General features: G+C 39.0%; 1 protein-coding gene across 6 annotated transcripts in view; it reads left to right on the forward strand.

The window, feature by feature from the left end:
• Positions 1-26,690, forward strand: part of LOC117306757 (SRSF protein kinase 3-like) — a 54,463-nt gene that overhangs the window by 15,238 nt on the left and 12,535 nt on the right. For 4 of the 6 annotated variants that reach the window (XM_033791245.1, XM_033791247.1, XM_033791246.1 and 1 more), the window contains exons 2-6: positions 15,348-15,556; positions 22,488-22,596; positions 25,167-25,254; positions 25,486-25,573; positions 26,277-26,383. In XM_033791245.1, the coding sequence (XP_033647136.1) occupies positions 15,348-15,556; positions 22,488-22,596; positions 25,167-25,254; positions 25,486-25,573; positions 26,277-26,383 (601 nt within the window). Of the gene's footprint in view, positions 1-584; positions 731-2,630; positions 2,971-15,347; positions 15,557-22,487; positions 22,597-25,166; positions 25,255-25,485; positions 25,574-26,276; positions 26,384-26,690 lie in introns of those variants that run through there. The other 2 variants (XM_033791249.1, XM_033791250.1) reach the window with 2 other exon arrangements.

Consider the following 26,690-nt stretch of genomic DNA (forward strand, 5'->3'; position numbering starts at 1 on the left):
AAGTGAGACGTCTGGTCGTTGAAAATTACCAATAGTGTCCACCGTCTTTAAGGTACTGTATTAATAAATATAAGCAGACACATTCAAAGGACTCTTAGTAATGTACATTTGTACATGTAATAGATGCACGTAAACGTGCCAACTGAATTGTGTCCTTATTTTTATGCCAGTGAGTTATCCTCTAACTGATTTGCAGACTGCCAGTCCTGACAAGCCTTTTCAAGCTGAACTTTGTGAACTTGTCTGGCGACCCTCGTCCAAACCAAATCACCAAAATCAGATTGAACAGTTTCCCCTCAACCAAACCAAAGTGTGACGATAGACACCTAGCTGGGGGCACATACCTTTTCACTGAGGTCCCAAAGTGTTTTCTATTGTTTGAAGCTGGCTGTAGTTTTCTGCCAACTGTTTCCACGTAAACTCCTGATCCCTCAGACGTGTTCTTAAACTACCTTTTCTAGTCTGAACTCTTGACTCTACCTGGCCTGACCCCAGCTCTGTTGACAATCCTGAGTGGAATTGCTGGAAAGTTTCTTTCAGTCTGGCAGGGCCGGCCGGCACCCTCTCTCTCTCCGTCTCATTCTGAAATGCTGCACTTTGCACATTGAATGGTAGCACTGGAGGGTTAGGATAAGACCTAAGACTTCTCTTGTCAAGTCGTCTTTGGTTTTTGAAGTTAAAGAGGTTATGTGATGCAAGTGGGGATGCTGCGCCTACTCAAGTCTTTCAGGTTGGTGTTTTTCCAGTCAAGTCTTTACGTAACTGCAGGTGGGCTTTATGTTTTATAAAATGGCCACAAACTTTTCCAATTGCACATCTACATTGTACATGTAGTCGTCTAGAGTGCTGAGGTTGGACTGTCTAGCAAAACCTTCCTTTTCATCTTTCTAGCATAATTATAAAAGACACTGATTAATTTGTTGTATGGTTCAAATGCCAAACATCATGCCTGATTCTTATACTACTTTCAGGCCTGAAACTTCATCTTTGAGAGGGCAATGCCATTTTGCAAAATCTTTGGAATCTAATTGAAAATCTTTAAGTTAGTGGGAAACCTTTGAAGGAGCCCCAAGACCAGTGCAGCAGAGGCCATGACCTCATTGTAATCTCTTGTTTAACTTGATTTGAATTGGAGAAGAAAAACAAGACGACTGTACCATCAGGGCATCAGTGTTTTTAACTCAGTTGAGTGTAAAACCGGTACCTTGAGTCTTTGACTGTTTCTTACAGCTGCCTACATGTAAGCACAAAGAGTAGCTAAGCATAAAAAATGTTGTTTGCCAGAATTAGATTACCAGCCAAACTACGATGTCCATGCGTACAATTTGTGACTGGTAACCTGTTAATTTCTGCTTAGTTGAAGCAGTATTTTCTGCTTTAAAAGCAGCTCTATGAAATTTGGCCCTGGTGCCAGCAGGCCTCTTACTACCTAGGGTAAACACTGGACCCTGTAGTTCCCTGGATAGCATGCCCCAATCTGAGTTTGAGTTTTGAGTTTGCTATTGTAGCCATGTTTTCCTTTGGATAACAGATTTAAGGTCAGGTATCTACATACAATACATGGGCATAGAACTGTCAATCCAGAGTCAAACAATGGTTTCCGGACTACTGTACACATGAACTATTTTTGCGGGCAATAAATTCACCAATTGTAAAATGAACATGATTGTACCATGGAGGTAGAAATTGATTGTACACATGGTACACATGCAGGCGTGATATTCTTTCTACTCTAGTCTGATTTCAGATGTTTTTCTCTTGTGAAAAATCTGGATTTTTTTTGGATTAAATAGCCTAAAAAGTCTACTACATGAAGTATTTAATGGAGATCCTGTGTACAGTATGTCAGGATTTGTACTATGTCAGGATTCATAGTTTTTGTACTCAATATAGCCTAAGCATCCTACTCTTTTGGCTACCCTTAGCCTTTTGTAAAGTACATGTAGCCCTTCGGGCTAGTAAACTGTACGTTTTATAAATGCCTCAAGGAGGTTGGTTTTAGTAGATTTAAAAAAAAGGTTGATATTAAATATTTAATGTGTAGTAGCGATCACAGTTAGTTCAATGGTCCAATGAAGTTGCATTCACACACTAAATAAGTTCACACTTTCTTAACGTTTATTATTCACATCTGAAAAGAAAGAAATATGAGCATCAAACAAGTAGGTTGCACCATGGCTACCTCCATGGTTTCACAGTTTAGAGTAGCCCACCATGGAACATTGAGACAGGGTGTGTTACTAGCCCAGCATGATAGGCATATGCCAGGCTATGTGTAAATGGGTAAGCCCTGGTCTGTGATTCAACTGTCACCCTTTGCACATTGTGTTTGCACCTCTTGTCTTTTCTCAAATATGAATTCCATTCAGAAATCCCCCCTCTGCTCTCTGGTGCTGTGTGTTTTTATGTGAGCGGGAGACTTTACACACCAGTGTTTACTAAGGGACCCTGTAGCCAGGGATAGCCCATCAATACATGCTCTTTGTTCCTGACAGAGTTGTTTAGGTTGGGATGAGTTTATGGATAACAATAGGGAGAGTGAAGGGGACCTACAATGTATGTGTGGGAAACTATTTGTTACTCATCCTGGGATCATACGCTCATTCTTTCAGTTCAAAGACCACATGGCTGTGTGTATGAATGGGAACGCATTGCGGGTTTCTCCGAAGTAGTTTCAGTATTCATTTATGCTACTGTTATCTTCAGTTCGTGGGTGTACTGTATGTGTATGCAAGAGCTCTTTGGAGGATTATTTCTTTTCACTGTGTACTGTCTACAGATAAGAAGTGAAATATTGAGACTGATGACTCGTTGGCTTGCCATGGAAGCTTGAAGTCGCTGTTATTAGTAATTGTTACACAAGTAGTTGTTGAACCGTCAGCAAGAAATGATTTTCGGAATACAGTACACATCATAAACAGTACATGAGTATCATATGACATGAATGATGTATGGTTTTTGCCTCGTGGGGTGAGTAACTTTTAACACATAATGCCCCTATTGATGTTGATGTTAGGATAATAAATGTTTTAAAAGTAAACACTTGATATTGGCTCATAGGCCGTATCATTGTGATTTATGGTAATGTTGGGACAAAAAGTACATGTATCTTTGTATGTGTACTAACTGGTCCTCGCTCTATGGTTGTACTAGTGGTAGGAGCAACGACATGTGTAGGGCTTACTACTGTGTTGTAATGTAGGCCTACACGTGTATTGTATTTTATGTGTATTGTATCCATGGTCTGAAGTGAACAGGACTGGTTGAATATGAACACAGTGAATACTGAATAAATTGTGAACTGGTAAAGGCCCTGTAGTTTACAATGTTTAAACCATTGCACAGTTGCCAACGAGGCACTTGGGTGGAGTTCTACCTCCATGGGTGGAGGGGGTATAAACCTCAGAAATCATTTAAGATACCTAAATTGCACGGTAGTGCTTCCCTACATTTTAGATGAAATTAACAAAAATCATACATCTTATAGAGACAGTTGTGGTGCTTTTAAAACCAAAACATTCTGAGGTCCTCGTTTTTGAATTTAGCGTCCTTTGGCCAAACATCCCAACAATTTTGAAAATCCTGGGACCAACCCTGATAGGCCCTACTGATTTTAACCTAGAACTTGGAAAATGATTGCAGGTATTGCTATTACACTATGGTAAAAGTCACTTTAATGACAACAACATTTGAATCCAGAATCCACCTTTTTCCTTTTCTAATGGCATTCCCAGTTGTCCAACATGTTTAAAACTACTGGATATAAAAAAAATTGAATAAGGAGCTTTCAGTAGTCAGTATCTTCAGGAATTTCATAAATGATCATCATTCCGTGAATGATGCCCTTGTATTTAGAAAGGCATAATTTGCTACTCAGTTTCTGAGCAGTCAGTTTGCGCAAAACAAAATCCCTTGCGGTTTACAAATCTTTAAAAAATAATAAATATAAATACATTTGATCAATTGCTATGCAAAATTGCTGGATAAAGTCCTACCCTATAAAAAGAAAACAACCCAATAGCAGCCTTGTTTTTTTCCAGGCAGATAAACAGGGTCTGTAATCAGATAAAAGTCAGAAACTTGCCATGCTTGCAAAGTAGGAACATAAATAGACTTGTTTCAAAGTTGTTGTTTTATATTAACATCATCTTGGGTCAATGACCTCTGATGCTGTTGGAGTTTTGTTACTGATAATCACCATGGTGATTGTTTTCCCAGAATGAGACCCCCTTAGCTTGACCCTGTCAAGATCAGGACCCCATGCCATTCAAATTGTTATTTTTTGTCATTAAATCTGATCAACTCAAGTTGAAAAAAATACTTCATAAATTAGGTTAGGCCTATAAGGTGAAACAGTTTCACCTTGTAACTAAGTACTTTATGTAAGAATTGACCAATAAACCTGCAAGATAGTGCTCGTTTTTGTGTAAGTCATTATCATTCTCCTGGACTTTGCCAATCTTGTTGATGAAGTGTTGCCATTACTTTCAGGCGAAATGTCAGGAAAATCATCCAGAAAGAGAAATGGCCTGGTTTTGTAAAATAATTGTTTTTGTTTTTTTAATGACCCAACACCAACACAAGCAAATTGAAGGTCAATTAGTTGAACGGTTGGCAATAAGAATTACCTGTTGGGTCTATAAAACCCTACTCTGCAAATTTACAACAAAATGCACGAAATGGTCAAAGTTGAAACATTTTGTTGTATATTTTAGCATTCAACCTAAATCACAAATTCTGTTTCACCATGGTTGCACTGTGCTGATACATAACATTGTACGTAGCAGAGTTTTACATGGCCTTGACACGTAATGTACATGTATATTGTTAGTCCCCTGTCAAACTTGACTGCCTTGGTGCATTTAGCAGGGTGACTACTGGTTACTAAACGGCCCAATTTCATAACGCTGCTTAGCGTCCGATTTTGTGCTGACTGTGCAATTTCTATTTCATTGCGCTGCCAACCGTAAGCACACAAAAAGGCATGCTAACCTTCTGGTGCTTACCGCATTCAAATAAATGACTGTCACAATGCAAATCCATGGTAAACAGCCAATTTTTTATGCTAACCTGTCAAATTTCTGCTGCAGTAAGCACGCAAATTTGCTTATTGTTAGGCAGCGCTATGAAATTGGCACTATGGTGGTTTCATTAATAGGGTTATAAGAAGAAGATTTGCTGGTCCCTTGAGAAGAGTCAGTTCATTAACGAGACACAGCGATAAATTATGAAGTTCTTTGTAAACACCAGGAATTGTTAATAGTTACTTTTTATTTCAGGACTGTCACATTTTTAAATTATGGGCACCACACATGTTAGTTCACAGACGTTTTTTTTATGTAAATAAATGCGCCTAACCCTTATTTTATCACCTACCAGTGCACACCGCACAGCATCATTGGGAACGTGACTCCCAAAAATGCTCAACCAAGATATAGGTGAATTGAGTGAACACAGTGGTTTTTTAAATGTACATGTTCACACACGTGTAGGTACAAAGCAATACACATGTGATTAGTGAAAAAGCCAATAATGGTTACAAATGAATGGCACAGGAAGTTGTATCATTCAATCCTAAACACACCCTCTGGATGCAGATACAGGAGTAGTGTAGAGACCCTTTAGTATTTGGTTTGTTGTGGTCACGATTGAGTCACCTTGTAATTATTGAAACTTTTTTTTATGGAGAACAATCATCATTCATGGGCGTTGAGTCATGACATAACAATGTTTTGTTGACCTGTGGATGTTAAAAAATACATAATAAATACTTTTAAAAAATCCATAGTTCTTTAGTTTACACGCATGCATATCTGAACCAATTTTGCAGTGTCGGGGCAAGATTGTTTTGGAAATTCTTAAACTCAGAGTGTCTGTAAAACTATTTTTGTTTCTTTTCTTTTAAACTCTCCAGTGCTCTTTACCAAGTAATTGTTCATGGTCATTAAATTGTGGAGGAGTTAGGGGTAATTATAAAAAGAACACCCTGCCTTTAAAGGATTTGGGTACTTTTTGTAACACAAAACACAATGTCCACATATTTACATTAAACTTGCACTGTTTGAAGATAATGATAGTAGAAAGTGTTCCTTAAAATACTAGTTGCTGAGGTGCTGTAGTTTTTGAGAAATGAGTAAAACAATGTAATAAAAATACGTTTTTACATCCTACATGAACACTGAGAAAAAAATTATTTTCATGACATTGTTTAACTCATTTCTCGAAAATTACAGCACCTCATAGTGCCAGGTAATATTTTCAGGGAAGCTGTCATTTCATTTCATTTCATTTTATTTGCCAGCAAACATGAAAAAAAACACGTGTATTAAAAAATTACACATCAAAGATTTACATGAAAAAGCAACCCAATGGTTATAAAAGGAGAACAAAAACAAAAACAAAAAATATATGTAAAAACACTAGCAAATTACTGAGACCCCTGGCCTGGCCGCAGGCAGTTATCTTCAAACTGTAAGTTTAGTATAAATCTGTACACATTGTGTTTTTTTGTCCAACAAAAAGTACATAGACCCTTTAAAATCAGCCATTAAATTTGCCCAATTACATAATGATGTACATGTTCACGTAATTGGCCAACATTTTCTAGCAATGGATGTTTTAAAATTTGTATTGCTTTAAAAATTAAAGGCTGTTTTCTGATTTTTTATATTTTTTTATAAATATTTTAAGAGAACTCAAAATTTTAAGTTTGAGCTATTTTGTTTACCCATTCATCAACTATTTGTTTAGGCCCACTGACTGTTCTGAATGGTGCACTTTTCCCAATACATTTAAATACAGTAGGTTGTTGTTGTTCTGGTGCGTTTATTGCAAACTGTGAGGTTTTAGACTTTTTCAAAAAGCAATGATGATTCACCTTCAATCTTCACAATGTAATAGTCATTACACCTGCTTGCAGTCAGGGCATAAAAGCCTGAGTTACACCGAGTATTTTTTAGAACGACACTAAAGCTGACACACTTTGTAACTTATATCCACGCTTTGATTAAATAATCACTTTCACCACCATCAAATTAACAACCATACTCTTGACCATCAGGGAATCCGCTTTCATCATTATCACAGGACAGGCGCGTAAGAATATTATTACTTTGCAACTATGCCACTTGGGTTGGGAAAACCACACAAGGGCCCCCCTGCCTTTCCCACCCAAGGATGCATTGCCAATTCTCAATAAGCAACTATTTATATTGGAAATTAAACATCCATTGTACCAGGGACCCCTCACTGATGTGCACACTTCCATGGTTCTATTGGATTAATGCTTGGAGGCTGCATTTCCATTTGTAATCACGATCGCACCCCCCCCCCCCCCCCCCCCCCCCCCCCCCCCCCCCGTTCCGTGTTAGTCTGCTGGCAACCGAGGCAGAAATATTAAGATTTCTCTCTTCTTCATTCTCCTCATAGTCTGGGAATTCTTGAATTAAGAAATTCCCCCGCCAGCCCCCACGGTGGTTGTGTCTTGAAGATTTTGAATTTGGGTCTGTATGAAGTAGACCACTCGTGAAAATCTGGGCCACATGCACAATTGGCGGTTGTAGTGATAATAGTGCGAGTCTGGATTAGGTTTCACTTTGACTTTGAATTCATTTACGTGTATAGTTTTTTAACTATAGGGATTTATAATACACCATCGACCTTTGAAAAGAAAATGTTTTGTGTTGGAGTTTGTGCAAGTCTAATGCTTTTGTTGATTGCTGCAAATCCTGCCATCATTTACAAGGGTTTAGACACTATTGCAATCTGGAAAACGTTGCATAATTTGTGTAAATTGCAGTTAACAGATTATTCTTCCTGAATGGACATAACCACTTTGATTTGCGGCGATATTTAAACACTGCTACCACTTTTTGAAATGACATTTTCACAAGTTATGGTTATTATTGTAGCCTAATACACTAGGGTTATTAAAACAATCAAGCGTTTAAACGCTACCTGAAGTTGCCTTTATTTAATTTATTATAAAAACAGTAGGCATATTTTGTTGAAAGATCCTACGTAAGATTTTTAATTTTGTTTAAAACAAATGCAAAATTAATAAAAACTAAAAACACGAGGGATCCTCTCTCTGATTCAAGATATAAATGCCAAAGTGAACAACGTCTCATCCATAACTTAAGTTGACCCAATTTTGCCCAAAGACATGAAACAATTTATATATTTTGGCGACACAGAAAGTTTTGATAAAATAGCAGGGCTGTATGCTTCGTTTTGAAAGGGTTAGGGCACCAAGGCATTTTCTTCTTGGTAAAGGGCACCCTATGATGAAATTGCAAATTTCTGCTGGAGCATTTCAAGGGCACCAAGGCAATGACCAGGGGACACGGAGGCAATCGCCTTCGTTGCCTCCGTGAAGTATCAGGCCTGAAATAGTACGAATGAGCCACCATGATGAGGGGGAGAAAGTCCACACAATTGTCACAAGGGTTTGTCCAGGACAGAGTACTCCAACACTAACAGAAAACTGGAGAGATAACCAACCTGAGAAAATAAAACCAGGTTTTGCTTACTTTATTTCCATCCCCAAACACAAACAGCCTTCAGGGAGCCTGGCTGCAAGTCTAGCCAGAGTTTGTTTAGCCTTGTTAGTGTGAGCCTAGTGGCTAGTCTAACCTGGTTTCTGCATAGAGTAAGGACAGAGAGTACCTGCTCAATATAATACAACACACCAGTTGGTTAATTGGATTGGAATGTTGCATCACACCTATGCCCTCCTCCTATGATTAGAGAGAAAACTCATGATGTATGATTTTCCTTGCACAAGCTGCAAGATGGAGGGGCTGAGAGCTATTAGTATAAGGGGGTGATCTGCAGTTGTCACGTAGGCATTTTAAAACTTGGCAAATAACGTTCACCCTTATTTATTTTCATGCATGCAACAGATTGTCAAGTGTTTTGTTTTCATCTTAAAACCGTCCCAACGTCTTAAATTGCAAATAAGAAAATGAAAATGTTTGTGTGCAACAATAAGAGAAGACTTGTGTTATTTGTGAGAGCAGTTTGCAGAATCCTCCTCTTGACATGTTTGTATTGGTTTCTCCCTGTGCATTAAAGGCAGTGGACACTATTGGTAAATGTCAAAGACTACACAGTTGGTGTATCTCAACATGCATAAAATAACAAACCTGTGAAAATTTGAGCTCAATCGGTCATCAAAGTTGCGCGATAATAATGAAAGAAAAATAACCTTTGCCACACGAAGTTGTGTGCATTTAGATGGTTGATTTCCGGGCCTCAAGTTCTAAATCTGAGGTCTCTAAATCAAAAATCGTGGGAAATAACTTCTTTCGCGAAAACTATGGCACTTCAGTGGGAGCCGTTTCTCACAATGTTTTATACCATCAACCTCTCCCCATTACTTGTCACCAAGATAGGTTTTATGCCAATAATTATTTTGAGTAATTACCAATAGTGTCCACTGCTGGCGTATCTGTCAGATAAAGGCAAATTACACAAAATGCGGATGATGAAAAAAAATAATACATGCAAGTGCTTACAATAAATATCAATATTTAAAACATTATTTTCATTATTATTATATTTTGGGAGGACTTCAAAGTCAGGACTCCAGAACTGTGGAAATTATTCATCAATTTGCAGGGTCCATAGAGTAGTTCGAAGTGGTTTATGATTTGCCCATTTTTGCCACTGTGTACACTAATTTATTCCTGGAAGTGGTTAGGATAACTGCCAGGAAATTGTTCAGTACCTTGTAAATCATTGACTAATGAACTACAGCCTTGGCTTCCCCATTGTATGACCCAATTCATAGTATACACTGATTATATGCGTAAATGGGTGGTGAACAATTCATTATTTCAAGAGGGGCTCCAAGGTCAAATTGAGTTTGTGATGCATTTATTTTTCAATAGAGTCCTCATGAAAGTGGGGCAAAAGGTACAGTTTCCTATCTTATGTTGATGGTGAAGTCATAGCCTCAACTTCAAGTCTGTTTATAACAATTCTGCATTAAAAGGTAGACAATATTTTTGAAATGTGGTCTCAACAAACTTTGGGAACTAGCCCAATGCTTTTCCTACCTGGCTCAGGCCAGTTTTTTCAGTGGTCGGGTGGGTATGTTGAGCCCTGGTATGTAGTGATATACCTACATGTAGGTTTGTCCATGGAGCCATACAAAAAAAAACCAGTGGTTTGTCATTACACATGTGATTGTAGACTAGATGCCTCTACAATAGGATGTAAATTGTTTGTCAAATCCTAAACAGAGCATGGATTCTTATGAAGCAGCCCTTTTTGCTGTTGGATTTTGACATATCTGTTAAGTACATTTGCAGTGTACCACATCAGTTTGCATACTATGAATGCATCAGTCAATACAAAGTTCAGTATGTTATTCGGTTATGTGCAATAGCAATGTGTGACATTAGCCTTTAGATGGAGACAAATAACTGTCGGTAATGGGTTCTAGTTAGTGGTGAAGTGTCCACAGCTAATGTGTGTAAATACCAAATGGACAACTGCGGCTAAATTTAGATCTCGCTTGGCAAGGTGAATAAAGAAAAGTGTTATTGCAAATGTAAACTTTCTTTGATAAGATCAAAGAAGTGGTTCATTGTTGAAGGTTTGTTTTTGAGCACTAACTTATTCAAATTGGGGACCCGAGAACAGAATCTTGAGGTGCATGAACAAACACATAATGTAGGGACTTGAAAATCTATGAGCGTTGCACCATGCTCACATCCTTGACTCATTAGCAGAGAATTTTGCAATAAACAGGGCCATAAAATTTAGTTGTGTTGTACACATCTTAAACCATTGACCATCATTTTGTAGTCCACACACTGTACATATTATTTTCACCCTAATTTACTGTACAGATTTTTTCATACTGCACATTGCAATGGACATAATATGGCTAGATGCATCTTTTTCCGCATTGACTCAAAGGGAAGATTATGTGTTTTCTTTTAATTTAATTTGATTAACACTGCATTTCATGGACCACCTCGAATGTGATCGAACAATCAGTTAATAAGTTAATAAGTTTTAAATCAGTAATTTGCAATGTTGAATAATATTTGAGGGATTATTTTGGTGTCTTTCACAATTTACTGAAGACAGAAATAATTTATTGCAGTCGAGTACAGTATTGTGTTCTGCCAAGTTCACCACAAACAAAATATTTTTTCCTGCACTGTTGTGGTTGATTTTCTGCACAGGAGCAAGTAAGTGAAACCGAGTATGAACTGCTGCGACCTGCCCAATTGAATTAATGCTTGAAAAATTATTGACATCTGCAATGTAGCGAGTCTTCGCAAGTTCAATGCAGCGGAGGGACAACATTTGCAGCTGCATGAAGCTGTTGCAACTTGGCGAATACAGTGCCGCTTTTTATCTGTACTGGTCCCAACTTTGCAAAGAATTTGGCATTGAGCAGAGCCTTGACATTGGGCAGGACGTGCTCTTAAGACTACCCTGATGAATATTGTCTGGTAAAAACTGATGTGATATGGGCTAGTATAATCCACTTTTCAACTTGCCCTGTGGGCTACTGACAATTTCTTCCTTCTGAACTTGAAAGCTGTGTTCATTATTTTTGAGTAGTGAATGTAGCTCAACTTGACCATTGTGGTTGCTACAATTACTTCATCAGAAAGATAAATTTGTGACAGAAGACCCTCAGATTCACAACACACATCGCATACACGCACATTTTTTGTCCGCATTTTGTGTCAAAACAGGCACAAAAGGAAGGACTCCTCCTAAAAGGCACAAAATAATTCACGGGCACTGTTCAAAGGTGCGTAAACACTTGTACTATCCTTTCATGCACATTTTGACTTGCAAAATGGCAGACTAGAGACGTGCGTGTATGTGCGCTGCGCATTGTGCATCAGGTGCTATTAAAACTTAGGCTGCTAAAACTTCCTGGGGGCAAGTAACATGCACAGTTTACTAGCCCAGTGGGCTGCTTAACAAAAAGCTTAAACTCTAGGCCTGCTTGGCCTTTTATGTTTATTGTTTGAGATGATGCAGAGATGATGAAAGACTCTTGTGAAGATTGGTTCTTTTCTGCAATTAATGAGAAATATGAGAGGCTAAGAATCATCAAAAGTTGACCGATGAATATGGCACTGTCTTGATCGTGATTTTCATCAGTAATTTCTCGGTTTTGACCTTCCTGTCTTCCAGTGGTTAAAATATTGAAACGAAAGCTAGCTGAAGGAAGGGGTCCATGTTGCTTCATGGGACACATAGAACTGCCAACTCTCCCGAGTTACGCAGAAAGTTTCCTGATAACAAACCAATTTGTCCATATTCAGGCATGCAACTCTTCCGCGTTTCCGTGGAATTCCGTGTTTAATTTTTTTTTTTTTTAACCTAATATATGCCTGGCAACAACAGTGTACAACTACAATCATGTAAAATAAGCCTAGTACATGCTAACAATGCACCTAAGAGCATAATAAACCTCAACATTTTCTAGGGTACCATTGTGGGTATCATGTCCCGTGGCGTTTCGGCTGCCTTGCTCCGCACTTGCGTTGTGCCTTTAAAAATGTTCCTCTTTTTTTTTTAATGGGCAGTTGCATGCCTGCATATTATGATGAACAGTTTGGTAAAAATCCCTATTCATGATAAATATCTCCCATATTGTAAAGGTTGTACGTATATGGACATTGTACATAGGTTTGCAATTTTTGGGGGAAACAAAACAATGTTTCATGCAAAAACACGAAAATCAAACGCAAAACAAAAAAGGAAGACAAGTTTTGTCTAATTGAAAATTACTGAATATGCGCTTACTTTTTTGGGGGTTCATGGCAGTGGATGTTTTTCTTTAAGACACCCTTTATTGAATCATCTTAGACTCATCAAAATCAAAGATATATATCCTGAGAAATCAAACAAGAAACAGTAGGACTTTATTTATCCTTGGATTCTGTCACAGTCGATTTGAACATTAATTTTCCCTACATGTCGAGACATCAGTGATATGAGAGTCAGACTCTAAAAAAAAACATAAATAAGAGACAACAATTGTAAGGACGAGTAGAGTAGTTATATCTTCCACCGTGCCATTTGTGTATTTGTGATGCACAATGTACGCCTGCTGCCAGTACTCAAGTGTTAAGCGTCGGCACCATATGCCTGCTTGCAGCCATCAATGGTGACATCCGTCGCAGATGGAATAACACTAATTATCCAGACATTCCGAGGCATCAGCGGCACATGTACAGATTCTAAAAGGAAAAAAGAATACGATCAAAAAGAAATTCAAGTGTGCACTTGAATGGTTACAGTTGATGTGAACTTCCGTTGTATATGTGTGTGTACTTTGTATGCGTTAATGTTGTTAGATTTATAGCAATTCCGGATGGATTTTCCCGAGCTAAAGAGCAGTGATCTACTCTAGATTTATTAGGAGCATTTTTTAAGGATAACTGGAGAGCGTTGTTGGATGGTGACTTTTTGTGCAGAGCTCATTGGAGGTGCGAATTGGGTTGCTAGGAAATCTTGGGTGTGCTCAGTGTTTTATTGCTGTAGGGTTTTTAGGCGACTTGATACGACAAAATATATTGGTGTATGAAGCTTTTGAGTTGATTATAGTCTGGACGTATCCGTGAAGCTGGAGAGATTTCAGAGGTTGGGGGGGGGGGGGTGGTATCAGTTTATAATTTCTTGTGTGATGGCTGTGTACATGTACAGGTGACATCAACAAAGGGTTCAAAATGTTTTTAAATGGAAATTTCCACATTGTACTCTTTAGCAAACATGTGCTTTTAAAGATGAAATGATAAAGTATGTGTGATAAATTTCAGAAATCTTTCAAGGTGATTGTCAAATACCAGTCTTCCAACTTGGTGTACCTCAACATATGCATAAAATAACAAACCTGTGTAAATTTGAGCTCAATCTGTCGTCGAAGTTGTGTGCTTTCAGATGCTTGATTTTGAGACCTCAAATTCTAAATCTGAGTTCTCGAAATCAAATTCGTGGAAAATAACTTCTTTCTCGAAAATTATGTTACTTCAGAGGTAGTCGTTACTCACAATGTTTTATACTATCAACAGCTCCCATTACTCGTTACCAAGTAAGGTTTTATGCTTATAATTATTTTGAGTAATTACCAATTAGTGTCCACTGCCTTTAATTGAAGAAAATCAGCCACTATTTGTCCACCGAAATTCTGCTCTAAATCTTCATGTACTTCTCTTGTGCTAAACACACTGTTCCTAAAAAGTTCTGCGAAATCTAAATCCCAGGGGTTTAATCAAAAGGTGGAGAGACCATCATTTTAACATACATACCTCCTAACATTTTAATTCTAGTTTCAAACTTTGTTTTGTCAGCAGTGACTCTCAATCCTCAGGTATATTTCCTATGGAGCTGGTTCTTTCCTCTATGCCCCTCATCTTAACATTTCATTTCATTTCATTTCAATACATTTATTTCAATGTTGCCATAAAGTTACATTTGTGTACATCATTAAAGTTAATACACATGATAATGAATAAATAATGGCAAACCACAGATGTAGTAAAGACAATAACAATTTACACCGAAGTTGAGTAAATAATGACAAACAGGACAACATATAGGCATAGGGTGAAGCAAGGCTTTTGTTCCCGTACCTACGGACAGAAAAAAAACCGAACAAAACAAACAAACAAACAAACAAACAAACAAACAAACAAACAAACAAACAAACAAACAAACAAACAAACAAACACACAAACAAACAAACACACAAATGTCTGAACTCTTTGGTAGAACCCTCCGATGAATTATGGAGGTTGTGCGAATTTTGGTTAGGGCTTGTGAGCAGTACGTACGTTGTAAATGGTCTTGGCTTGTCTCTACACTATTTGAGGAATTTTCTTGAGTGGAATAACAGTCCTTGTTTCTTGGAAGCTGGACCATTGCAGCTATATTTGTTATTATTAATGAGTATCTAAGAGTCGATGTAAAAGTTTAAACAGCCAAATTAAAAATTAGTCAACTTAGATGCCAAAATCAAAACTGAATCGAATACACAATGATTTATCGCCTCAAGCTAAGAATATAGAAATTTAAGACAATTTTGAGGTGGTTAACAATTCAAATTCAAAGCTTACATTCAAAGTTTTGAAGAGGCCACTTTGGTTGAGCATGCTGATATCAAGTGAGTCTGTTTTGTATTTTCATGAAGGAAATAGAGACAATTAACTTGGTTTCACTTGAAATGAAATGAAGTAGAAAGCAAAACTGAACGACTATGACTGTTGACGTAGTTTCTTAAGGCCAAGGATCATTTGGGAGTACATGCACACCAAGAGGTAAAGTTACCAATATTCTTTCTATTCAACCAATCTCCTCCCAAGGTCTCACCCGAATAAGCATCACCAGAAGCCCCTGGACTCGTCGGAGGATGAGGAAAGAGACGAGGGGCACCAAGACAACAGTTACTACCGGGAGGACGGAGACGATCGCGACGAGAGGGATGAGAGATTCCGAGCTGGAGAGGAGGAAGAAGACGAGCCTCTAGGATCAGACGATGATGAGCAAGAGGACCCTAAAGACTATTGCAAGGGTAGGTATCTCTGGTTTGGGTTTCATATTAAAGGGTTGGGCTACTTTTTGTAACACAAAACACAATGTTCACAGATTTACATTAAATTTAAGCGTTTGAAGATGTAATAGTAGTAGAAAGCTTCCCTTACATTTGCTGAGGTGCTGTAGTTTTTGAGAAACAAGTAAAACAATTTCCCGGAAAACAATTTTTTGCATGTACAATGTATTTTCGCAAATCTCCTGAAAACATTGCTCTTAGATTCTTGTCATGGCCCAAAACTTGATTTTTAAAAGCTACCAAAACCCTTTACAGGGATGGTGTGTGACATTATTGTTCATCAAACTTTAAACCACAAGGGGAAACCAACTGGGTAAAAAATTGATTCAATTTTAGAGGGAATATGTGACAAATTTACGAGCTGGGATTTGAATCTTCAACCTCCGGATTAAAAGGGAAGGTACATGTTTGGTAATTGTCAAAGACCAGTGTTCTCACTTGGTGTATCCCATCTTAAGCATAAAATAACAAGCCTGTGAAAATTTGGGCTGAATTGGTCATCAAAGTTGTGAGAAAAATATGAAAGAAGAAACCCTTGTTGGACGAATTTGTGTGCTTTCAGATAAGAATAAAAGACTTCTAGCTAGAAATTACATGTACCTCTATTCAAAAACTACATTACTTCAGAGGGAGTCGTTTCCCACAATGTTTTATACGATCAACAGCTCTCCGATGCTCGTTACCAAGTCAGTTTTTTTGTTAATATTTGTTTTGAGTAATTACCAAACGTGTACCTTCCCTTTAATGTGCTGGAACTTTACCAACCGGCCTTACCATGTAAGATTGAAATGAGGTCCACAGAATATTTTGACTTTGTGTTTATCTTTGGTTTTAAAAACTCCTACAATGTACTGTGCAGTATGGAACATTCTTAATAATTTCTATATGATTTGTGTGAATGTGATTTGAAGCAAAACCAAAAGAAAACCCAACTTTTGTATATTGACCGCAATTCATGTATCAGCAGCAATTCGTGTGTGTTGGCACGTATTGGCCTGGTATTTTAATGCAGCTTGAGGAGAACACTGAATAGAAGTTGTCGTTGACATGATCCAGTATTAGGTCTATACAGTGCTCATATCTCTCACATATTACATGTACTTGTATGGGCACAGGGTAAAATCTGAATTAAATGCATTGTACATTGGTTATAGTATTGTGGCTGCCTAGTCTATCTGCATGTGATATCTGTCACATTCCCTCACATTCCCAGCCTAGTGGGTGCCATACGATCTCTATTCTGAGCACCAGGCAAACCTCAGTCAGGACTGCATGATGTATTCCCAGCCTAGTGGGTGCCATACGATCTCTATTCTGAGCACCAGGCAAACCTCAGTCAGGACTGCATGATGTATTCCCAGCCTAGTGGGTGCCATACGATCTCTATTCTGAGCACCAGGCAAACCTCAGTCAGGACTGCATGATGTATTCCCAGCCTAGTGGGTGCCATACGATCTCTATTCTGAGCACCAGGCAAACCTCAGTCAGGACTGCATGATGTATTCCCAGCCTAGTGGGTGCCATACGATCTCTATTCTGAGCACCAGGCAAACCTCAGTCAGGACTGCATGATGTATTCCCAGCCTAGTGGGTGCCATACGATCTCTATTCTGAGCACCAGGCAAACCTCAGTCAGGACTGCATGATGTATTCCCAGCCTAGTGGGTGCCATACGATCTCTATTCTGAGCACCAGGCAAACCTCAGTCAGGACTGCATGATGTATTCCCAGCCTAGTGGGTGCCATACGATCTCTATTCTGAGCACCAGGCAAACCTCAGTCAGGACTGCATGATGTATTCCCAGCCTAGTGGGTGCCATACGATCTCTATTCTGAGCACCAGGCAAACCTCAGTCAGGACTGCATGATGTATTCCCAGCCTAGTGGGTGCCATACGATCTCTATTCTGAGCACCAGGCAAACCTCAGTCAGGACTGCATGATGTATTCCCAGCCTAGTGGGTGCCATACGATCTCTATTCTGAGCACCAGGCAAACCTCAGTCAGGACTGCATGATGTATTCCCAGCCTAGTGGGTGCCATACGATCTCTATTCTGAGCACCAGGCAAACCTCAGTCAGGACTGCATGATGTATTTATCCTTGTATTTAGTGACCCGAGAGAGTCTTATAATAAAGGCATGCTGGATTGCTGACTCCTGGGTTATCTATCAGTCTGTTTACACTGACCCCAGTTTCTTAAGAGGGGGCGGCAAACAAATGGGATCGGATTTGTTATCTTTAGTAATGTGCTGTCTGAACTTCACCTTTGTACGCGCCATACATGTCCACACTTGCCTTTCCAACATGCCTGTTTCTAGAGTGATCCAACTTTTTGTTATGACTCCTGGACCTTCACAGGGTACCAACAAAAATTTGTTTAAAAAAAAGAAAGAAAAAGGGTAATTTCTGTGGTATGGCTGTGTGTTTACTGATCATTAGAGCAAAATATAAAACAAATCAAACAAACACATAATTCTCCCCGTCCTCTAACTCTTAAAGGTAGGTAACTACTCCAAACATCAATGGCCATAAAAACTTACTTGGTGAGAATCAATGCAGCAGTTTGTATTATAAAGTATTTTGAGAAAGAATTCCAAAATGATTTCACCCCAAACAATGGAATCTGAGAATCGATTCATGCATGAATCAACTGTTAGATTTTTTAGGGTTACTTGTTTTAGATTTGGGACTTGATGTTTGCAGCCACTGCCAGGAACACCGGGGCAAACCCCTTCTCTTAGCAATAAGTTTAACTTGTTTCTTTTACACGACTTACGGGACATACAGTTTTATGTCCTAACCAAAGGATGAAGCAAAAATGGTGAAATGTCCTGCTTCACTAGGACACAAGTGTCAAAACTGGGACTCAAACCCTAACTCTGCTGATTAGAAACACCACGGTGAGGGGTTGTTCTAAAACCCCCCTCGACCCCCACGACCAACGACCCCCTCGACCACTCGAATTTGTACGAATTTTGTTTATGTACACCGAAATTGCCACAGTTCACAACCTCAGCCAATCACGCACACAATTTGTATGCTGACGTCGACTACCATGCCTCGCACATCTAAACACAGCGTACGAGTGAGACAAGCCATACACACGTGGTATGCACGAAGCAAACTGCGCTTGATTGGCTGCTGAGATCGGGCTTGTGGCAATTTTGATGTACAGCAAAAAAAACGCGGCATTTCCATGCGTATTTCTTGGCTGATACAAGCCTGAATAAGATTATTATCCCAACTGGGAACCTGCGTTTACCGCCCGAGTACGATTACGGCCAACTCATTACGTGATGATCAGGCAGCAGACCCATTTCTGGCCGATCACTCTTTCTGTGTACTACTAGTTGCTCTATGCGCTGAGCTCGAGGTTGTAGACCCAACCGATCAAATGGCCCACACGTGTTTTGGGTGGGGTCCCCAATCGGTGTACACGTGACGTGACGTGCGGAAGCGGAGAGTATACTCCCAATTCTGTGTGGCTGATGCAGATAAATAACCGCATGCATTCTCAGACTTGAAATCAATTCTAGTCGTGGAAGGAAGTTGCGTCGCGGATCACACAATGTGAATTCTAAATCGGGGACTTAATTCTTACTCGGCCGTAAGCCACATTTTATGAATAGAAATTTGGACATTCTTCGAACACGGGACGGACGTGGAGGGGTCGGGGGTCGAGGGGGTTTTAGAACAACCCCACGGTGAGTTTGAGTCCAGTACACTTGACTGCTCGCCCACGACATGCCACAAAATATACCATTATTCAAACAATCTTTACATACATTGTATATGTAGTAATTTTACTTAAATATTACTCAAAATTTCGGACCCAATTTCATTCACATACAATTTAATGAATGATTTAAGGGAACATGATATTATACAGAGCTTGAATTTCATTCTTGAAGGGGCACAGCAATTTCTCTCTGGTAAGTGGGCACTTAGTGGGCACTTGAATTCCAAGAGGATTGGAACTTTGTAATGGGCACAACAGCAATTGCTATGGGTAACATGGGTTATTCAAGGCTGTCTTTATACCCTATCTCCATCAATCCTCTGTCAAGGTTTTCTACATGTAGTTCTGTCAAACCTTTAACATAATTTTAAATTGCACCGTCTACATGGTCATTGAGTGTACATGAAAGCGATATGAGGCAAGAAGACACTCTGCACACAGCTAGCTAGAATCCAGTTGGGATGTTTTTTTTCCTTCTTTCTTCTCTTACTCTCTCTCTACGTTCTGATGACGCGTAACACGACGTAATGCACGCTCTGCTGTATTCCTTTCAGCAACGCTGGCTTCCTGTGTGTGCTTCTCGTGTCGCATGAATTAAACATGCTGTTAAAGGCACATTCAATCTTGCGCTGTACCTACACGGCCTAAGTGTATAATGTGTATGCCAATTGTATACACTCTTGATCTTGAAATTGCCTGTGTACACAGTGTTTATTATGTGCTGTGTTAGTGTTGCCGGGTGTAAATCAAATAGCAGTGGGAAAGGCTGTGGTTGAAGGAATTGGAAGGTTTGTGGATGAGTAAAAGTTTCAGGGATGACACATTTCAGACTTTTACCTGAACTCAGACTTTTTAAGTCAGGACAGTATGAAGAAATACAGCGATTATTTTTTGATGTTGTAACTGCTGCTAAGAATTTGAACAGCCTTTAGCGATTGGGCTAGCTCGTTGGTCTAGTAGTACAACATCTAGCAATGCAAAGGTCCTGGCTTCTACATGTAATCCCATCCAGAACTCGGAAAAGTACTGAGTAAGCAGTGCTTGATAAACATAGTGTAAAATGACCTACACATACATGTAACTCCTCAAACACATCCCAAAACGTCAAAACGTCACAATGACAATCTGTGATCATAAAATAATGAGTAAGCAGTGCTTGATACACATAAATGACCTACACGTACATGTAACTTCTCAAACAAGTCCCAAAACGTCTCAATGTCACAATGACAATCTGTGATCATAAAATAATCCAGGTCGATGAGGAAAGAATATTCAGATATCCGATTCCTGTATCTCCATCAGTGGGATAAAAAAAAAACATACAGTTGGCATTTATATTTTAGAACACAAGGTTCTAGTTGAGCCTTGTTGTTTGAGGTTACAAAATCACATCGACCCAAGGGGTACTTAATATGAAACTGTCCCACGCAATTCGTGCACATGATACCTGTATCTGTCTGGCTTGTATTGTTTTTTTGTACAGCCTTGAGCTGTGTATGGAGAGAGTTGCGACACAGAGGGACTGGTTTTCTTTGGGCATGTGGTTGCTGGACGCCATTTTCTGTCAAAAATGAAGCACAACCCAATGTGCATTTCATTTGCATTTCTGTCAAAAATGAAGCACAACCCAATGTGCAGTCTGGTGGTCACATGTTTTGTTTTGTTTTTGGGTTTTTTGGACCAAAAATGGTTTCTAATCACAAGTTGTCGCCACTCTCTCAATACATAGCTCAAACAGTACAGCCTTGCACAGGGCTAGGATAAACAAGGACTGACTGTACTGTCAAAAGGAACTGAATGAGCTGAAATGAAATTGTGTGAGCTGCACGGACGGAACCGAGGTGACAAAAAATACATAGTGCACACGAAGCAGAAATTCTTCACAGCATGTTCCGAAGCACAATAAAAATAGGTCATACCTCGGTATTATATTTTTTATGTTCATGTGTGTTTGTCCTCAAACGCTCGATCTCACAATTTGTCAGCTGGGCCTCTCTCTCTGCTTGTTTGTTTATATAAAGGAAAAGTCCACAAATGTTAATCCTAAAGTCACCCCTTGAACATGAAGTAACACTAACAGAGACATTTTTTCATCAACACATGAGGCACTCTCTGACGCCTTGAACCAGGCATGTTCTTCTCTGTTTTGAATCCATAAAAAAACTTTATGTAAAGTTTCTGTGGTATCCTTTATGTTGGAAATAACAAAACATGTTTATTGAAAGTTACAGGATTGGATTAATTTGATTATTTAATGATGCTCATAACAGGCTGAAAAGTTAATCTCTGTACAACCACTGTAAGCATTTGATTAGCCTGAACATCTGACTTGCGAGTAATGCTAGATATCTACCTTGAGCATCTGGCTGGATCCTGCCAGAAATACATTCGACCTCACATCCATTTCACATGGAGATTCACAGTCAATTCACCAATAGATGTACACACAGTGAATAAAAAACCATTACATGCATAATGTACAAACATGCACAAATATGTGTGCTTCATGCAGACGATCGGAAGTGCATGCTGACAAATTACATCACCTTGGACTAATGATAATGCAGAGCTGGAAAGCTTAGGCATGTCTCACTGCACGTTTATAAAAAATAAAAACAAGATTCCTATAAAATCTTTGGGCCAGTAAAGACCAGTCTTAAAGGAACACGTTGCCTTGGATCGAACGAGTTGGTCTATAAAAAGCGTTTGTAACCGTTTTTTATAAAATGCATATGGTTGGAAAGATGTTTTAAAAGTAGAATACAATGATCCACACAAGTTTGCCTCGAAATTGCGTGGTTTTCCAAATACTGTGCGAACTAACACGGTCGGCCATTTATGGGAGTCAAAAATTTGACTCCCATAAATGGCCGACCGTGTTAGTCGACGAGGTAAAAGGAAAACCGTGCAGTTTAGAGGCATGTTTGTGTGGATCATTGTATTCTACTTTTACAACATCTTTCTAATCATATGCATTTTATAAAAAAACGGTTACAAACCCTTTTCAAAGACCAACTCGACCAATCCAAGGCAACGTGTTCCTTTAATCAGGGAGCCAGTCTAGCATTACTTGTACCCTCATCGTGCTGGTTGACTGTTACTCCATGACTTTTACTCATTCAGCTTCTTTTTTCTCTCTTCTTCTTTAGGTGGCTACCACTTAGTGAAGATTGGTGACCTTTTCAACAATCGGTATCATGTTGTTCGTAAGCTGGGCTGGGGACACTTCTCTACAGTGTGGCTTGCCTGGGATCTCAAGTAAGTGTGTGAAAGATACTTAGGACTTTAGATTTAAGCCGTGGAAGTTAAAGAGACACATTGCCTTTGGATTGGGCACTTTGGGCAATAAGAAATGTATGCTATGAAATGAATATGGTTGGAAAGATGTTTGTGGAATTTAATGATTCACATACATGTAAATATCCTTTGACATGTTTGACATTGTGTGGTTTTCTTTTTACTTTGTGGAACTAACACGTTCCACAATTTTGGAAATTTGGTTCTACAAAATGGCGGACCGTGTTACTTCACAGACCATTTACGTCTACCTGGGGTGCGTTCCACTCCCGCAAACGTTGCCAACAGTTGCGCACGTTCGCCAACAATTTCAAGTGGAACGAGTTGTTCGCCGCCACCGTTGGCGAACGTTGGCAACTTTAGGCGAACATACTTCGGAGGTGTTGGCGAGTGATTTTTAAAATGGCGGACAAGCATACGGTATTATTTTTTTGTCACAAACATAATTACATTGTATTTTTGGTGGATGATAATGCAGATTTGGAACAACAAAGTTAATTAGTTGATGTAATGATGTCAAAAAGAGGACTATTGCAGCAAAAGCGAAGTTTAAAAAAAACCTACGTATGGTGCGCGCCATCTTCATTTCAGGGCGCCGCCATATTGACATCGCGTATACGCACCAATCGTTCAAACGATAAAAAAACGTTTGCGCGAACAGTTGCGAGTCGTTTGCGCGAGTGGAACGCACCCCTGTTCAAGGCAGTGGACACTATTGGTAATTACTTAAAATAATTATTATCATAAAACCTTACTTGGTAACGAGTAATGGGGAGAGGTTGATAGTAAAAAACATTGTGAGAAACGGCTCCCTCTGAAGTAATGTAGTTTTCGTGAAAGAAGTAATTTTCCACGAATTTGATTTCGAGACCTCAAGTTTAGAATTTGAGGTCTTGAAATCAAGCATCCGAAAGCACACAACTTCGTGTGACGAGGGCGTTTTTTCTTTCATTATTATCTCGCAACTCTGATGACCAATCAAGCTCAAGTTTTCGCAGGTTTGTAATTTTATGCATATGTTGAGATACACCAAGTGAGAGGACTGGTCTTTTACAATTACCAATAGTGTCCAGGGTCTTTTAAAAAAAAAAGTCTGTATTTTTTTTCAAAATAATGAAGTCATTTGATCTACTTTTATAGTGCTGAGAATTCTGTGTCTTTTATCATCAGCTTTTGTGAAAAGGTGAAAATGCCATCATTTCATTGTACCTCCTAAAGATCTGGATCCCAGTTTCGGATTTGTTTTGTCAGCCATGTTTCTCACCCCTGAGTAATTACTCAATGCCCAATCCTTCTGAACTTTGGTCAAATTTGACGTGCGCAGCCTTTAGTCAAACTGCGTCTGTGCATTTGGATGTGTGTTACTTATTGGATAAAACTCTGGCAAAGCCGCCAGCTGAAGGATTTAAGAAGTTGGTCAGGTTTAAAGGGAAAGTCTGACAAAAAAAAATAAATTTGAGATTCTGTGCAGGGCTTGTGGACATTGCATAATATAGGTCTTTGGAAAAGTAAATTCAGATATTTCTCATTTTCAAAAACAACCTCAGGAGTAACCTGTGTGAAGTTAGTTGAAAATCTGCTAAGTTTTTCTTTGAAAAGAGAGACAAAAAGTGATCAGTCAAATTCAAATTTTAAACATAAAATGTTTTTTTGGTGAAAAGCCTTAGCCTACACAATGCCCTTTAAAGAAAAAGAAAAAAAAAAACAAAAAAAACAAACCACCCAAACAGAGAAAAGAAAATAGGGAAGAAAACTACTTGGATCAATCAACTGGCGATGGTTAACTGCACACAGATTGAAGTAGAAATTAAATCAGCCCTTGGTCTGGGTTTCGAATACAAATCTCTTGGGTTGTGTGGATGGGTTTTTGTAATGATCAAGTAGGTGTTTCAGTTGCTCTCTTTTCCTTGCTGGGTTTTGTGGCTCGAAGACTGGAGAGGTCTGTGTAGACCTTCTTGAGGAAACTCTTTACAGCATTGGCTGTTTTTGTTTGACTATTCAGGTCCAAGAAGCAGAGAACGATTTTCAACTTAAAAAAAAAAAAACATCTTTAAAACCCCCTGAATATTACATTTATATTGTAATACAGGCTGCTAAATGACCAAACATGTACAATGTAAAAAACAAAAAAATTAATATTCTTTATCCCCGATGCAAATTTAACATCTATTATATTGTGCGGTACCCACTGCCAAAACATAGGATTCAAACTGCCTCTAGCTGCCGGGCAACCTCGGTAGTCTAGTTGGTAAGACACTGCTCTAGAATTGCAAGGGTCGTGGGTTTGAATCCCACCCGAGTAACATGCCTGTGATATTTTTTCACAGGACTCGGGAAAGTAAAAATTAATAATCTTTATCCCCGATGCAAATTTAACATCTATTATATATGTACAATGTCTTTTCTAGTCTACACGTACATGTAATTCTGCACTTTTTGAATCTGACAGAAAGTTCAGTAACAATTTATTACACTTTCTCTTTGAGCCTTTTAATTGTAATTTTAACACTTCTCTGTATTTGTTTGTTCAGGGGTCGTAAATATGTAGCATTGAAGGTGGTTAAAAGTGCGCAGCACTACACAGAAACAGCCATCGATGAAATCAAACTACTGAAAGCTGTGAGTATAAATAACCATATGAAATTTGCGAGGACGCCATCATTTTTCCATGTTCATGTAGATAGGTCTCTTTTGAGTGATGATTGCTCTGAGAAGAACTGACATGTTAACAGTTCTTTTTTCTTATCAAGAATTTCTTAAGAAGGATTTCCATTTAGAAGGGTTTTCTTTTTGCTAAACTTCTGAAGCATTTTGTTTAATTTGTCTGTTTTGTTAATTTCTCCTCCTTAGGTGCGTGAGAGTGACACAGCAGATCCAAATAGAGAGCGTGTGGTTCAGCTCCTTGATGACTTCAAGGTGTCAGGGGTCAATGGCACTCGTATCCTTTTCTTTTGCTGAACACGTTTAAAAAATTAAATAATTTTTTATTATTATGAGAGATCGCCTAAAATCAGGCCACAGACGGCAACTTCAACAGGAGGGCTTCACTAAACTGATTTGGGCTATCCACCCAAACCAACTGCCACCAGGGAACATTGCAACCTACTCCAGGGTCTGAAACAGGGTTATCCCCTTCACAGTGTTCGGGTATCATCCACTAGGAGCCTGGCTGGTAGAGCAGAATATGCTACATTCCTAACTTGTTTTGAAGCAGGTATAGTTAAACTACCTTGCTCAATGGCACAAGTGTCAAGACCGGGAATCGAACTAAAATTCTGCTGCTGACAACATCAGAGCTTGGGTCCAGCAAACTAGACTGCTCATTCATGACTTGCCACAAAGGGTAATGTTGTGCAAATATGTTAAGTTTCATGAACGCACGGCTAAATGACACTTGTGACATCTGTTAAACATTTTCTACCAACTCAAACCAGAACTATGAGCCCATCTGTAAAAGGAGCAGGCCCAATTTTAATGGCTCTGCTTACCAAAGAAGTCTATGCTTACAAAAGCACACAATTCCACAGTAAGCGGAGCTGTGAATATGTTTGATGAACTCAAACTTGGGTTTCGATTTGGGGCAGCATTGGATGTGGACGCTGTATCGCTATATTTTTTCCTTGACCGTCTCCCAACTCAAGATGTGTGCATGGTGTTTGAGGTGCTTGGTAACAACCTCCTCAAGCCGATTATAAAATCCAAGTACATGGGGCTCCCCATCTCACAGGTGCGGAGTATCATCATACAGGTAAGAAAATAATCCAATAATGGACCTGAATATAATATACATTCTATATAGCGATTGTATGTACCAATAAGGTACCCATTAAAGCCATTATACACTTTTGGTACAGAAAAAACCCAAAAAGTTCACAGATTTACAAATAACTTACAGGGTTTACAGAAGGTAGTGGTGAAAGACTTCCCTTGAAATATTATTCCATGAAATGCTTAACTTTTTGAGAAAACAGTAAAACAATATAAATTCTCGTTAGCGAGAATTACAGATTTATTTTAAACACTCGCATGACACGGCGAAACGCGCGGATACACGG

Source organism: Asterias rubens, chromosome 2 (assembly GCF_902459465.1).
Source record: "Asterias rubens chromosome 2, eAstRub1.3, whole genome shotgun sequence".
NCBI classification, from domain to species: domain Eukaryota; kingdom Metazoa; phylum Echinodermata; class Asteroidea; order Forcipulatida; family Asteriidae; genus Asterias; species Asterias rubens.